Raw genomic sequence first — 12,657 nt, forward strand, 5'->3', positions numbered from 1 at the left:
ACCGGCTCCGAGCTTCGGGTTTGGCGCCACAGAGGTCACTGCGACTCAACAACCCTGTCCACTACGTAAAACAAATTCAAGATTTTTCCCCAATTTTGACAACTCTGTACACAGAAAACCTAAAATTTAATAAAGGAAAAGATTTTTCATCCATTTGGGAATGATATTTTTCAATTTTTTAGGTTCGTCATCGGAAGGGGTTTGAACTGACTAGCTGCGTTTGTCGCGTGATTTCCGCTTGGGGTCGCTGCTTTGGAAGCCGCCATTTCATCTCGTATACTGCAACGTGGGGTGTGATTTTGTTCGAATTTGTCGGCACGGACTCGAGTGCTCCATCTTACGGTGTCGCTTTCACAGATGAGGATGAAAGTGGAGTCGGATGGCGAAGAAAAAGGGTGAGTCGGCGGTGCGAATCGCCGGAAAAGGCGGCCGTCGGCGCCGCAGCGTGCTTGCCGCCGTTTTCGCCCCCCATGCCCGACCACAACAAGCCCCCTAAACCCTTCTCCGGCCGCCTCCGAGCCGCCTCCGTGCCTCTGAAAGCCCTAATCAGCCGCCCCAGCCGGCTCCGGAGCGAATCACACCGATTCGGCGGCCGGCCGGCGGCCGCCGGGCCTCTAAAGAGCGGCCACGCTACGAACCATGCTTCCGACTGCTCGGCCTCGTCGGCGCCGCATGTTCGGCCCCGGGGCACCAACTCTCGCCAGTTTGGGTCCGACTTTTGGGCCCCGTCGGCGGGAGCGTGGCCTCGGGCCGCCGTACCGGCGGCCGCCGAGCGGCCGCACAGTCACGATGGCGGCCGCTTGTTTGTATTTATGTGTGCGAACCACACACACGGGAGAGCCATCATCAATACAAAACGAGCGTCCACGTGGTTAATTGGTCGAAGGCGCTCCTGAGACGGAGTCGTGAGAGTGCGAGTGGCCCTTGTTGACCTTGCTTTTGACTCTTGCTTGTATTTTTCGTTTGTTTTCGATTCGCTCTCAGGCCGATGGGCAGTCTCGGTGGCGACAACATCTCTCGGAGAAACAACCCCGCACTCTCATTGCACCATGAGTTAGTACCTCACGATCATGACTTTGCCATTCATATTATATTATACCTTCCACTTAAATTTTTTCCAACTCTACTACTAATCTCAATCTCGGTCTATCCATTTTTTTTTAATTTATTATTCATTCTGAAGCTTTTTTCTTTGTTTTGTCGCCTTGTTTTTATCATTTCTGTTCTAATTTAAATAAATTCAATAAATAGGGCGCTCATCTCTGAGCAGGGCTTATGTTTTTATTTCAATTCCAGCACATTTATTTTTATTATTATATTAACTTTTGGCTGGAAATGGCAGTACAATATTAATTTTAGCAAAACTGCGCAGATTAGTTATTGTTGCTTTTGTTGTTCGCATGGTCAGTGTCTCGTGTGAATTCAAAAATTTCAATGTGCAATCAAAAAAATTAAATATGTTCCAAATAATTTAATTATTTTCTTTAACAAAATTTAATGCTGCTTTACCAGTGTAAAAACATAATCAGTTTGGATTCCAATCGTACATAAAATTTGGGGACAAATTGATTTTTTTTTGCAGACATTCATTATTAGCTTCCATGGTTTTATTTTTTATTTTGAATAATTTATTTTATTTTGAGCACTAGTTTGTGACTCATGCTTTTAATTTTAAAATGTTCTCGCCACTCACTGACTCATGGCTAACATTTTCACGAATTTTTTAAAAGTCCAAGCCGCTGCTCACTCTCTATCTCTCCGTTAAAATAAAATATTCAATTTCAATCGATTATATATTCTCTGAATTTAATGTCACTGGCAAGCATGCATGATTTTCCCACATAGCAAAACGCGCAACGCCATTCTCACGCTTTCCGTTTTTCTGTCGACAGGAAGCTCTTTGTGGGCGGCCTCAGTTGGGAGACCACACAAGGTAATAAATCTGAAAATTTGCAAATTAGCCCTTCCTGGAAAATTGCAGCTGTGAACCAACTCCTGTGTTTTGCAGAATCTCTTCATCGGTATTTCAGTCGCTTCGGAGAAGTTGTCGACTGTGTTGTTATGAAAAATAGCGAGTCTGGCCGCTCCAGAGGATTTGGATTTGTAACATTTTCTGACCCCGGAAACGTTGGACTCGTCCTCGACAATGGACCCCACATGTTGGACGGACGAACTGTAAGAACCTAGCCTAAAATTTAATGGACTTCAGTTGAAATATTCAACTCAATCCATTTGTTTAAAAGTTTCATGGAAATTCATAATAAAGTTTCTTGCTTAAATCAAATTATATGAAGATCTTACTGAAAGTGTAAATTTTCTCATTTAATTTAATTTGAAATTTGTTAAGCCTGTAAACATATATTATTAAATCAAGTTATTTATGGTTTAAATTTACTCCCAATGCTAACTTTGAGTTATTAACCTTTAGATCGACCCTAAACCTTGCAACCCGAGGAGCATGCAGAAGCCGAAGAGAAACATCAACTGGCCTAAAGTGTTCCTCGGCGGCCTTCCGTCAAATGTAACCGAAACAGACCTACGAAATCACTTTGCAACCTTCGGAAAAGTGATGGAGGTGGTCATCATGTACGACCAGGAGAAGAAGAAGTCGAGAGGTATTTTAGCCACTGTCCCTCACGCACCCACGCCCTCAATCTCGATCTATATATATTATTTTTACTGTGCATGTCACTTGCTGTTTCTTAGTGTTTAAAATATATTACTATACATATATTTATTATAATCACACGCAAGAGACGCCAAGATTGAGTTCGTGTCCGGAATACATGTGGAGAGACGGCTCAACCTTTGGCCTCCTTAATTTTAAGACTTCTCTCATTATTACTATTATTACCATTATTGACGTTTCCTAGAAGATAAGTCTTAGAGTTATGCAAAAAAATACAAAAAAAGAATAGAAAGATATAATGGGGCAGCAGTGCCATGTAATGCAAAAATAAAAAAACGTCTCCTCCCTCCAAAAGACCCCTCTCAAACTGGAGACTAAAAGAAATATTTCTTCGCTGACCAATAGGATTTGGATTTTTGTCTTTTGAGACCGATGAAGCTGTGGATCGTTGTGTGGCTGAACATTTCATCAACCTAAATGGCAAACAGGTATAATTTTAAGAGCTGCCCTTCCTTCACCACCCCTCTCGACCCCCCAGCAGTAGAAAGAAAACTCGGAGCAGACAATTCACAGCATTTGACATTTGTGTCTTGAAGTGGCTTAGACGTTGACCTCCCTGTGTTTGGTGTCCAAATGAGGCTCATTCCATCTGGCCAGGCGAAATAGTACCAGATTCATCACGCAATGTCACCTTTCGTGGTGTAATTATCACTTTGGACCAAATGCGTGGTGGTTGATGTCCTGTAGCCCTGAATTCGGACATAGATAGGAAATGCGCAACTGGTTAGCTTTAACGAAATGCCTCTTGATTTTTTAAGTACGTTTTCTATATCAACTACTTTTTGATGTAACTTTCTGTCCATACATACAAATTATGAAAAATTCTTTGTTGCTTGTATGTTGATTGTTATTATCTCATTTTTTTTTATTCATATCATGTTATTTATACACATTTTTTTGACTGTCTTATCCCATTTAATATTTTTTTTCTATGATTGCAACTCTCCATTTATCCATTTATTTTTCATCTTACTGTTTCCGGCGCATTTCTGTAGTGAAACCAAATAACTATTCACGAATTTTGCTGTTTACTAGTTTGTAAGGCTAATCGTTAGAGTTAAGCCTACCTAATAAGAGATTAATTAATCGAAAGTAGCTGATAAGACGCGCCCCAAAATACAAACTCTCCCTGCTGGGTCTACTGACTCTCTTTTGCTAACCACCCTGCCCTCTTCTTCAGGTTGAGATAAAAAAAGCGGAGCCCAGAGACATGAAGATGGGTGACGGACCCCAAGGCCAGTGGGGACCCCCGCAGGGCGGACCTCCAATGGGCATGGGAGGTGTAAGTATTTTCTTTGAAAGACTCTCTTACCCCATATAAACACGCATTTTAAGCTGTAAATGGCTTGGAGTGTGCCAGTAATGGGGGAAAATAACGCTCTCTCGACATAAACCCTTTTCTTTTTGGAAAGAACAGGTGCTTGAGTCTGCTACAATTGTTTTCTGTGACAATATAACATTTTAACGCCTTAATTTATTTATCTAAATAATCAAAGAAGGATGTTCAGCCTAAATTAAAAAATCTTATAAATCATTAAACAGCATTAAATAAACAACTGAACCATTAGTAAAGGTTACGAAACAAATTTTGACCAAATTTTCTAATTACGTAAAAAGCAAGTTGTTAACCATAATCATTCATATTACAGGGCATGGGACACATGGGCGCACACAATGGCCAAATGACAGGCCCAATGGGTGGCCACATGGGACACATGGGTCCTCACGGCAGCATGATGCAGAGCTACCAGGGCTGGGGCACGCCACCGCAGCAGCAGAGCTACCCAGGTAATTTGCTTGCATCCAACCTACATCTTCTTGGCAAACTGTCCTCCTAACACTCCCCCTAAAACTAAACTACTTTCGTTCCTTCTTTTGTTGGAACTATAACAATTACTAAACAAAACAAACTGAAACAACTGGGCTTGCGGCATGAGCTGACTTATAAATAAAAAAGCAGCGGCAAAGAATGGCATGTGACTCTTGTCTGGTGTGTGTTTCAGGCCATTGGGGGCCCCCTCCCTCGAGCCAGCCGCCAGTTAATGGTAGGTTGACTTGGCCACTCGCTTCTAACTTGAGGCAGACTCGCTCTTAACTTTTCTAATCGGCAGTTTATCTTTCCAAAGGTTATGGCAATCCTGGCGGACCTGGCAGTTATCAGGGCTGGGGAGCACCTCCGGGCCACCAGGGACAGCAGCTGCCACCGCAGTGGGGCGCAAACTTTGGCGGACCACCCACTCAACAAGGCTATGGCGGATATGGTGAGTTACTATTAAAATAAGATTAAAATTCTTGAGCATTCATTAACTGATACTAAAAAGAAATAAGTTTAAAAAAACTAAATTTAAAAAGTAGAGTAAATGGGTGAATTAATTTTAATTTAAGAATAATGATGTCCTTTAACATATTAAACTGTGCATTAACAGAAAACTGCGCCCAATTTTTATTGCTTAGAATCCCCACTTTTTCCGCCATACATCTGTTGCATATTCAAGCATGCAGATGTGCCATTGTTGGGGTAAATTAAAAGCTCTCGATAGGAAACCTTCTCTTTTTGTGAAGATAAGGTGCCCAAACGTCTGCAATATTTCTCAACTAAAACCAATCTCTCTTTCTTTCTATTTTTGAAGATCTCGAGGGAATTGCAACTCACGCCAGCCCATCAATCGTGATTTCAGGTGACATGTATCAGAGACAGTCGGGACCCGGCAACCCTAATGCTCAGCACGGCCAGGCGTCTGGAGGCAGCACCTCTGGCCAAAAAGGAAGCAATGACTACAATTCCTATCCCAGCACGTACAACATGGGCAACTATGCCCAAGTAAGTGTTCTAGAATAAAAAGTAATTTTAAAAACGAACCAAAACCTAAAAATTGTAAAATCCTGTACAAAATTTAAAAAAAAAAATCCGAAAACAGTTTAAATTTTTTCAAAATTAAATTTTGACGCTTCTCTTTAAAAGTAAATTAATTTTTTTTATCCTTTTTTTGTTTCCAGGAAGCGTCAAATTACGGTCCTGCGCGCAGTTACAGCCAGGATGCGGCAAGTCAGGGCGGTGGCGGCTACGGCCACCCTCCACCCCCAGGTGGGAATAATTTCGAGTTTTCGGATTGGTCGTCGTGACAGGGGCGAGGCTCTTGGGCGCGGGTTCAGCAGCAGCATAGCCCTTCTGCCCCCTCGTACTGGATGCAAAGTTTTTAGTGTATGACAGAATAAAATAAGTAAAAAAGAGTTTAAGGATGAAAGAAAGAATTCAAAAAAGAGATCATGCTACTAAACTAATAATTAAATTAAATTCTAATGATTACAAGTAATGAGAAATTATCATCGTAAGAAAAATGAAGGCCTGGCTTTTTGACTGATGTAAATAGATAAAATGGTCGTTTTATTAATTCAGTTACTCAGACTTGTCCCGTACATGTGGAGAGAAAAGAAAGAAAAACGAGAGCACCATTCAACCACCTGCGCTTTTTAATTAATTCTTTTCTTTTGTTTACTTATTTGTTTTTGTGTTTACGATCAAGATTCTGTTCTGCATTGTAAAATACTATCTTAAGCGTTAAGATGAAACTAAAGTCATTCATTATAAGGGGCGAGATGGCAATGGTTATCGGAAAAAAAGAACACACAAATCATGGGAAAAAGTGAACTGTTATTAAACTCGTTTGTTAATCAAGAATCACACACATATTGTGAAAAAGATCATCTCTAATTAAGGGTTATTTTCTCTGCTGTTGATATATTTTTGTGTAAACGCTTTGACAGCTTATTGTTTTTCTTCATTTTAATTTCTTACGGTAATTGATAACAATCATGTTTATAAAATGAATACGAATTTGGAATTTCAAGTAAGTGACACGCTTGCGTGTAAGAAGCGATGATGATTTTTGCTGTGTAGAAAGCAGATTTTTTGTTGTTTGTTTGTCCCGAAGCGCGCGCTCGCATGGACTCTTTCGTGAATTTGTTCCGCAGTGGTCACCCCACACGCAGACACAAACATACACACACACTCCTTGACTCAAGCAACTCTAGGCGTAGGGAAAAAAGTGAAATGATGCGAATAAGAATAAAAAAATAAAAAAATGAATACAATGGACCCACACGCTGTCAGCGTTGTAATTTTTGGATTAATGCTAGCTTTCATTGCGCACATTGTTTTATGATTTCATTCTTTGTATGACCTCAGATTTTATTCTGTAGAAATGCGTAGTGAGTATTAAACGATAAGAAGCTGAAATAAAAAAAATGAAACGTGCTTTATTGATTCCTTTACACCTACGTCGAGGCCCTGCATGCTTTTTTTAAAAGTATGTACTCTTAAATTAATTTACTGTAGTGCAAGTTGTAATTAGAGTTAATGGCAAGGCTATTTTTGCTTAATGCTTGCCAAGCCTTAAGGACAAGTTTCAGTAACAAATTTAAAATAATCACTATCAAATTTCAAAAGGCATCCACGTAGAGATTTATGCATAAAAATTCAAATTCCTTTGTCGGTTACAAATGATATACCTTTTTTCATAAAAGTATATAATTAGATAGTAAAAAGTAGTTGACAAATTGGCTAATGCAGGTGCAGGGATGGTTGACATCGCTGACGACTTCTCCACATCTTCATCCAGTGGATTCCAACAGCAGCTGAATCACCAAATAAGTATAAACCAAGGCCAGTTTCATCCGTACCGCAGAAACTAGAGTACTAAACAATACAGAAACAAAAATAGTCCGCCAGTTCAAATAAATTATTGTAAAATTATGGAATAATTTTTTTAATTAAACAACGCTTGAGGCTGGTAATCATGTTGTACTATATTGAAAAATTAAAGAAAGAAACTATTTGAGGAATATTACAAAATAAGTACTTATAGACTTTATCTCCTGTTGCAGGTATTTTTGAGATTGTTAGTTTCTAAAATACTTATTACTTGTGCCTATGCAAAATAAATTTATATTCCGTCATTATAGCTTTCATTGAACAAAATATACTCAACTAGCTGTGGGACTCAAAATAATTTAAGTAATTAATTTATTTCATCTAATAATAAAATAAAGTATGTAAATGAAGCGATATTGTAATAAAATTTTACAACTCAGTTTTAAAATTTTTATTTCCATCTGAAAACATAGTTAAATCTATATATACAAATAATTATCATTCTCATAAATATCTCCACAATATCTTTTTGGCCAGAAAAATCATTGAATGCAAAAGAAGAAATGAAAAATTGAACTCATAGTTTCAAAGAACATTCCGAGGCTTAATTACACCTGCCACCTGCTTACGCCCTATTTTATCAATTTTATCTTTTTGATTCTTACTTATTCCAATCTCTTTCGTATATAAATTATACAATATTAAATTTAATATTATATTATAAATTATACAATAATTTATATTTTAGTTTTTTTCCCAGCAGCAGTTTGTTTGTCCATTTTTCATTACATCTATAAAAGTTAAAAGACATATTTTGACACAATATATTTTCTTCTCACAAATTTACGTCTAACTGCCATTGTGGTGTGTGTGTGCTTTAAATATTGTTAACGAATATAACTTTTAATTTCCACAGCTTTTTCATTTTTAACTTATCCGATCAGAGAGAAGAGAGATGCTCAAAGAGGGAAATACTACATGAAAGACACGATGAGATGTGACGAGAAGCAGGGGAATTTTCCTCGAACAAATGTCGGTTAATTAACTCTGCGATGCCTAAATTACACAATAATTTTTGCCCATTCTACACCTATCTATTTTCCAGAATATAATATCTCGTCTAGACAATTTTTCCATTAAAATCGGGAGATATTTTCTTTGATTTACGATATGCGCCTTTTCAGTTGCAGCGAGAGTACCGCGAGTAGAGATAAGAAAGAATAAAATATTATTTATATTATCTCGTTACGTTTCAGTTTGTTAATTTTTATTTCTGTTTGCTAAAAGAGTCTAGACGCGGCGGCAACAACTTGAAAAAACAAATGCCTTGCGACCAAAGTTAGATCGCTGAGAGCATTAATTTCCCCATGCAAGGCGCGCATCTCTCCAGCTAGAGTGGTTACAATTGAACTCTTGTAGGTTTTTCTTGTCATAAAATGCACGTGTATGCGTCACAATTAATTATTCAGGGTTGAGAGGGAGCAGCGAAGAAATTGTTATTGAAAATTTATTCAATTTTGCACATAATAATTTTTTTTATACAATGAATTCCAGTTATTGTTTTGAAAGTCGTCTCAACCCTAAAGTCAATAGCATAAACATGAAGCTGTATTGATTCTAAATTTTAATTTAAGCCACAAATGAAAATATCTCTCCTATCAGCGTTTTTACTTGTTTTATATACCACTACTTGTGAGCAAGTTTGGCAAATATACACATTTTTTGTGACCACAACATTAAGGCACTGACGCCTTACACGCTGAATAATTACATATATAGGTTGATTCTTTTCCTTTTGTCAATTTGTGTTAATCTTGTCTAATTGACGTGACGAATATGTTCTAAAAAAATTTGTTGAAGTAGTAGTGCCTAAATAGAAATTTGCCTGCTCGCTACGTCTTAAGAGATCTTAATTTTAATTTATGATCTCCAGTCACTCCTAAAGTTCTCTCTTTAGTATTAAAATTCTGGTGTCTGAGTTTTTGGTTTCATATATTTATACGATTTTGCTGCTCTCTGTCTCGTCAGTTTGGTTGCTGCTGAAAATTGGTCTGAGTAATCAATATTATGAATATTATATATTATATTTATTTTCTTGTTCCTTGGTGATTGCTTGTCAAGTAATACAAATTATACGGAAAATGAATTCGTTTTTAGGAAATGGAGCAAGATTTGCATTTGTTGTTCTCCTCTTTGGCCTTTTTCTTCATGCGCTGCGCATTTTCTGCGTCGACTTTTTTCCTTATTGATTCTGAAAATAGCAAGATAAGAGGAAAAATGTTTCAGAAAAACTTGTCGGTTTTAAAAGTTACAAATTTGAAGAGATCAGAATAGCACCCATTAAGGTGCCCGAAAGAAAAGTTACGAAAAGTTTTATGCTTGTTGTATTTTTTTTTTAACATTCATTTATAAAAACACAATTTGAGCGACTGTAACAGGAATAATTTGTGCAATTCCAACTAGACAGTTTTAAAAACATATTTAATATTAAATGACGTCAAACAATAATATATATTTAATTCATTAAAAAATGGAGCATTTGATGCGACTGATTAAAAAAATGAAAACATTATTACGCAAACATATCTGTTCAATTTCTTACTTTAGAACTCAGAACACAAATTCCTTTCTCTATTATTAAAAAAAAAAGTATTTTGGTCTTTTCGGAACTGATTTTAGCGATTGTAGCTACATTTTGAAATTAAGCGCACATTTTTAAACTCAGCAGTTGCCAAATTCTAGGGCTGAGTTTTTCATTACATGACTTAATTTATTCCTCACCTGCGACGCTCTTCTTGTCTATGGCGACCAGCGCCTCGTAAAGTTCCTTCAGTGGGTTGACCTCCGGGGCGAGTCCGTGCGCCCAAATAAGCATCATCCTGAAAGCGTGATCCTTGTGGCCAGCTGGACCAACGCACTGGTGCTCAATCGCCGCAATTTGCTCGTCAGTGAAACTCCAGTGGTGCGCCAGACGCTTCCACTCGCCCGCTTTCAAATGCCGATTGGCCACCTGGAACGTTCAAACATTTTTTCACTTGCTCCATCGTTTCCATCCAAAATTTTTGTAGAAATAAACGCTATGAATTAAGGAAATTGTAATGACCCTTGTCAAAAACGAGACCGTTGGAGGTCGTACTCGAACGACCTCATATTTTTACATGGTAAATGTTTAGGGGCAACCGTTACCCCTCGGTCTCGAACGACCTCAAACGGTCTCGGGCGACCTCGGCCGGTCTCGGGCGACCTCGGCCGGTCTCGGGCGACCTCGAACGGTCTCGGGTGACCTTTCGTGTTAAAGGCCGCGATCGACCTCGGGCGGCCGCGATCGACCTCGGGCGGCCGCGATCGACCTCGGGCGGCCGCGATCGACCACGGGCGGCCGCGATCGACCTCGGGCGGCCGCGATCGACCTCGGGCGGCCGCGATCGACCACGGGCGGCCGCGATCGACCTCGGGCGGCCGCGATCGACCTCGGGCGGCCGCGATCGACCTCGGGCGGCCGCGATCGACCACGGGCGGCCGCGATCGACCTCGGGCGGCCGCGATCGACCACGGGCGGCCGCGATCGACCACGGGCGGCCGCGATCGACCTCGGGCGGCCGCGATCGACCTCGGGCGGCCGCGATCGACCACGGGCGGCCGCGATCGACCTCGGGCGGCCGCGATCGACCTCGGGCGGCCGCGATCGACCACGGGCGGCCGCGATCGACCACGGGCGGCCGCGATCGACCTCGGGCGGCCGCGATCGACCTCGGGCGGCCGCGATCGACCACGGGCGGCCGCGATCGACCACGGGCGGCCGCGATCGACCTCGGGCGGCCGCGATCGACCTCGGGCGGCCGCGAACGACCTCGGGCGGCCGCGAACGACCACGGGCGGCCGCGATCGACCACGGGCGGCCGCGATCGACCACGGGCGGCCGCGATCGACCTCGGGCGGCCGCGATCGACCTCGGGCGGCCGCGATCGACCACGGGCGGCCGCGATCGACCTCGGGCGGCCGCGATCGACCTCGGGCGGCCGCGAACGACCTCGGGCGGCCGCGATCGACCTCGGGCGGCCGCGATCGACCTCGGGCGGCCGCGATCGACCTCGAGCGGTCTCGAGACCGTTAGACCCAGAGGAGCAGTTGCCCTTAATGGTTTTCCCCATAGATTATCTAGCAATAAACTGTCTTATCCTAATCTGCTTGATGAACATGCTTCCTAACTCAATGAAGGCCGCATACCTTCCAAAGCAGTTGCCTGAGCTTCTCGTTTCCGCTCTTGCTGTCTTCCCTGCCCAATCGCCACTTCCGACGCGAAGCAGTATTGAACGAGTTGAGCTCGTTTTCGTCGACATTGGGCTGCTGCTCGTCTCTCTGTGAACAATGGCAAGAGGAGTGTTATGCAACAAGTTAGACACTCATGTCAAGCTGGTTGCCTATACCGTACAATTCTAGGCGCGCTTTCATAAAAATTTCATTAAATTAGAACGTTAAAATTAAAAAAAGAAACAAAAAATTAAGTATTGGTTCCAGATAATTTTTCCGAGGGTAAAATAAATTGAAGAATTTTTGATCTTCATGTTCCTTTTTTTGTTAGAAGTATTGAATAAGCTGCAACTTCAAAGTATGTAACATAAAATTTATTTGAATTGAAAATTAAGCTTTAAGGTGGATTTTATTAATAAAAAATGCAGCTTGGCTTAATACTGTGAGTCATAAAATTTGCATCTGGCCAGTGCAAATTGCCTGAGGAGAAAAGATTAAAGGGTGTGAAATATTTCCGCAGCCCTCAGTGAAAATTAGGTCAATGCAGCGAAAGATAAAATTCATGGTGAGAAATCAATTAAATTAGAGTGTTACTGACATGATTGGCAGAAGTGATGGTGAGGATTGGTTGTGGAGGTTGTGCTTTAGGGGGAGAGCTGTTGTGCGTCAGCTGGCCAGCAGAAGAAGAAGTAGAAGAAACAAGGTCAGGGCGAGATGTGGTACGTACGGTCGGATAATCTAGCCTGGCAGTCTTGATGATCATGTCTACAATTGTTGTGAAACTACCCCGCGCTGCAATGTACAGCGGAGTCCGCCCTCCCTGCGAAACACAAACATACACGCTCTCGTTGGTAGATTGCCAATAAAAATCTAATCTATGCGGATATAACAAAACTATTTCCATCGCTTCTTAGAAAAATAACTCTATACGTTTAAAAAACTAATTAAAAACAGATTAAAGATTGAAATCTTTTCAATTTTTTTTAGCAATAAACACAAAATACAACTCCCAATGGACCCTAAATGAGCAATTTTTTTGAGTCGGTTTATTTATTTATTTTGTAAT

At 41.0% G+C, this 12,657-nt stretch overlaps 2 protein-coding genes across 13 annotated transcripts in view; one reads left to right on the plus strand and one right to left on the minus strand.

The window, feature by feature from the left end:
* Window positions 1-227: 227 nt before the first annotated feature.
* Window positions 228-6,114, plus strand: LOC132203325 (heterogeneous nuclear ribonucleoprotein 27C-like). Of its 7 annotated transcripts, none has more exons than XM_059631000.1 (12): window positions 228-395; window positions 985-1,053; window positions 1,893-1,933; window positions 2,009-2,175; window positions 2,429-2,615; window positions 3,035-3,117; window positions 3,870-3,971; window positions 4,339-4,477; window positions 4,693-4,734; window positions 4,801-4,950; window positions 5,320-5,510; window positions 5,687-6,114. In XM_059631000.1, exons 1-12 carry the CDS (start codon window positions 358-360, stop codon window positions 5,810-5,812), a joined length of 1,335 nt encoding a protein of 444 aa, XP_059486983.1. In that variant the 5' UTR covers window positions 228-357; the 3' UTR covers window positions 5,813-6,114. The 7 variants fall into 7 exon arrangements, with proteins under 7 accessions (XP_059486983.1, XP_059486986.1, XP_059486985.1 ...); XM_059631003.1 differs by having other exon boundaries at window positions 5,368-5,510; XM_059631002.1 differs by having other exon boundaries at window positions 4,816-4,950.
* A 1,668-nt stretch (window positions 6,115-7,782) lies between these two features.
* The window catches only part of LOC132203370 (ankyrin repeat and death domain-containing protein 1A-like), a 44,225-nt gene continuing 39,350 nt past the window's right edge, over window positions 7,783-12,657 (minus strand). For 4 of the 6 annotated variants that reach the window (XM_059631091.1, XM_059631092.1, XM_059631093.1 and 1 more), the window contains 4 exons: window positions 12,190-12,411; window positions 11,568-11,699; window positions 10,122-10,350; window positions 7,783-9,591 (listed from right to left, as the gene is read on the minus strand). In XM_059631091.1, the coding sequence (XP_059487074.1) occupies window positions 9,494-9,591; window positions 10,122-10,350; window positions 11,568-11,699; window positions 12,190-12,411 (681 nt within the window). In that variant the 3' untranslated portion in view covers window positions 7,783-9,493. The remainder of the gene's footprint in view (window positions 9,592-10,121; window positions 10,351-11,567; window positions 11,700-12,189; window positions 12,412-12,657) is intronic. The other 2 variants (XM_059631095.1, XM_059631096.1) reach the window with 2 other exon arrangements.

This window comes from Neocloeon triangulifer, unplaced genomic scaffold, assembly GCF_031216515.1.
Source record: "Neocloeon triangulifer isolate White Clay Creek 2 clone unplaced genomic scaffold, ASM3121651v1 ptg000017l, whole genome shotgun sequence".
Taxonomy (NCBI): domain Eukaryota; kingdom Metazoa; phylum Arthropoda; class Insecta; order Ephemeroptera; family Baetidae; genus Neocloeon; species Neocloeon triangulifer.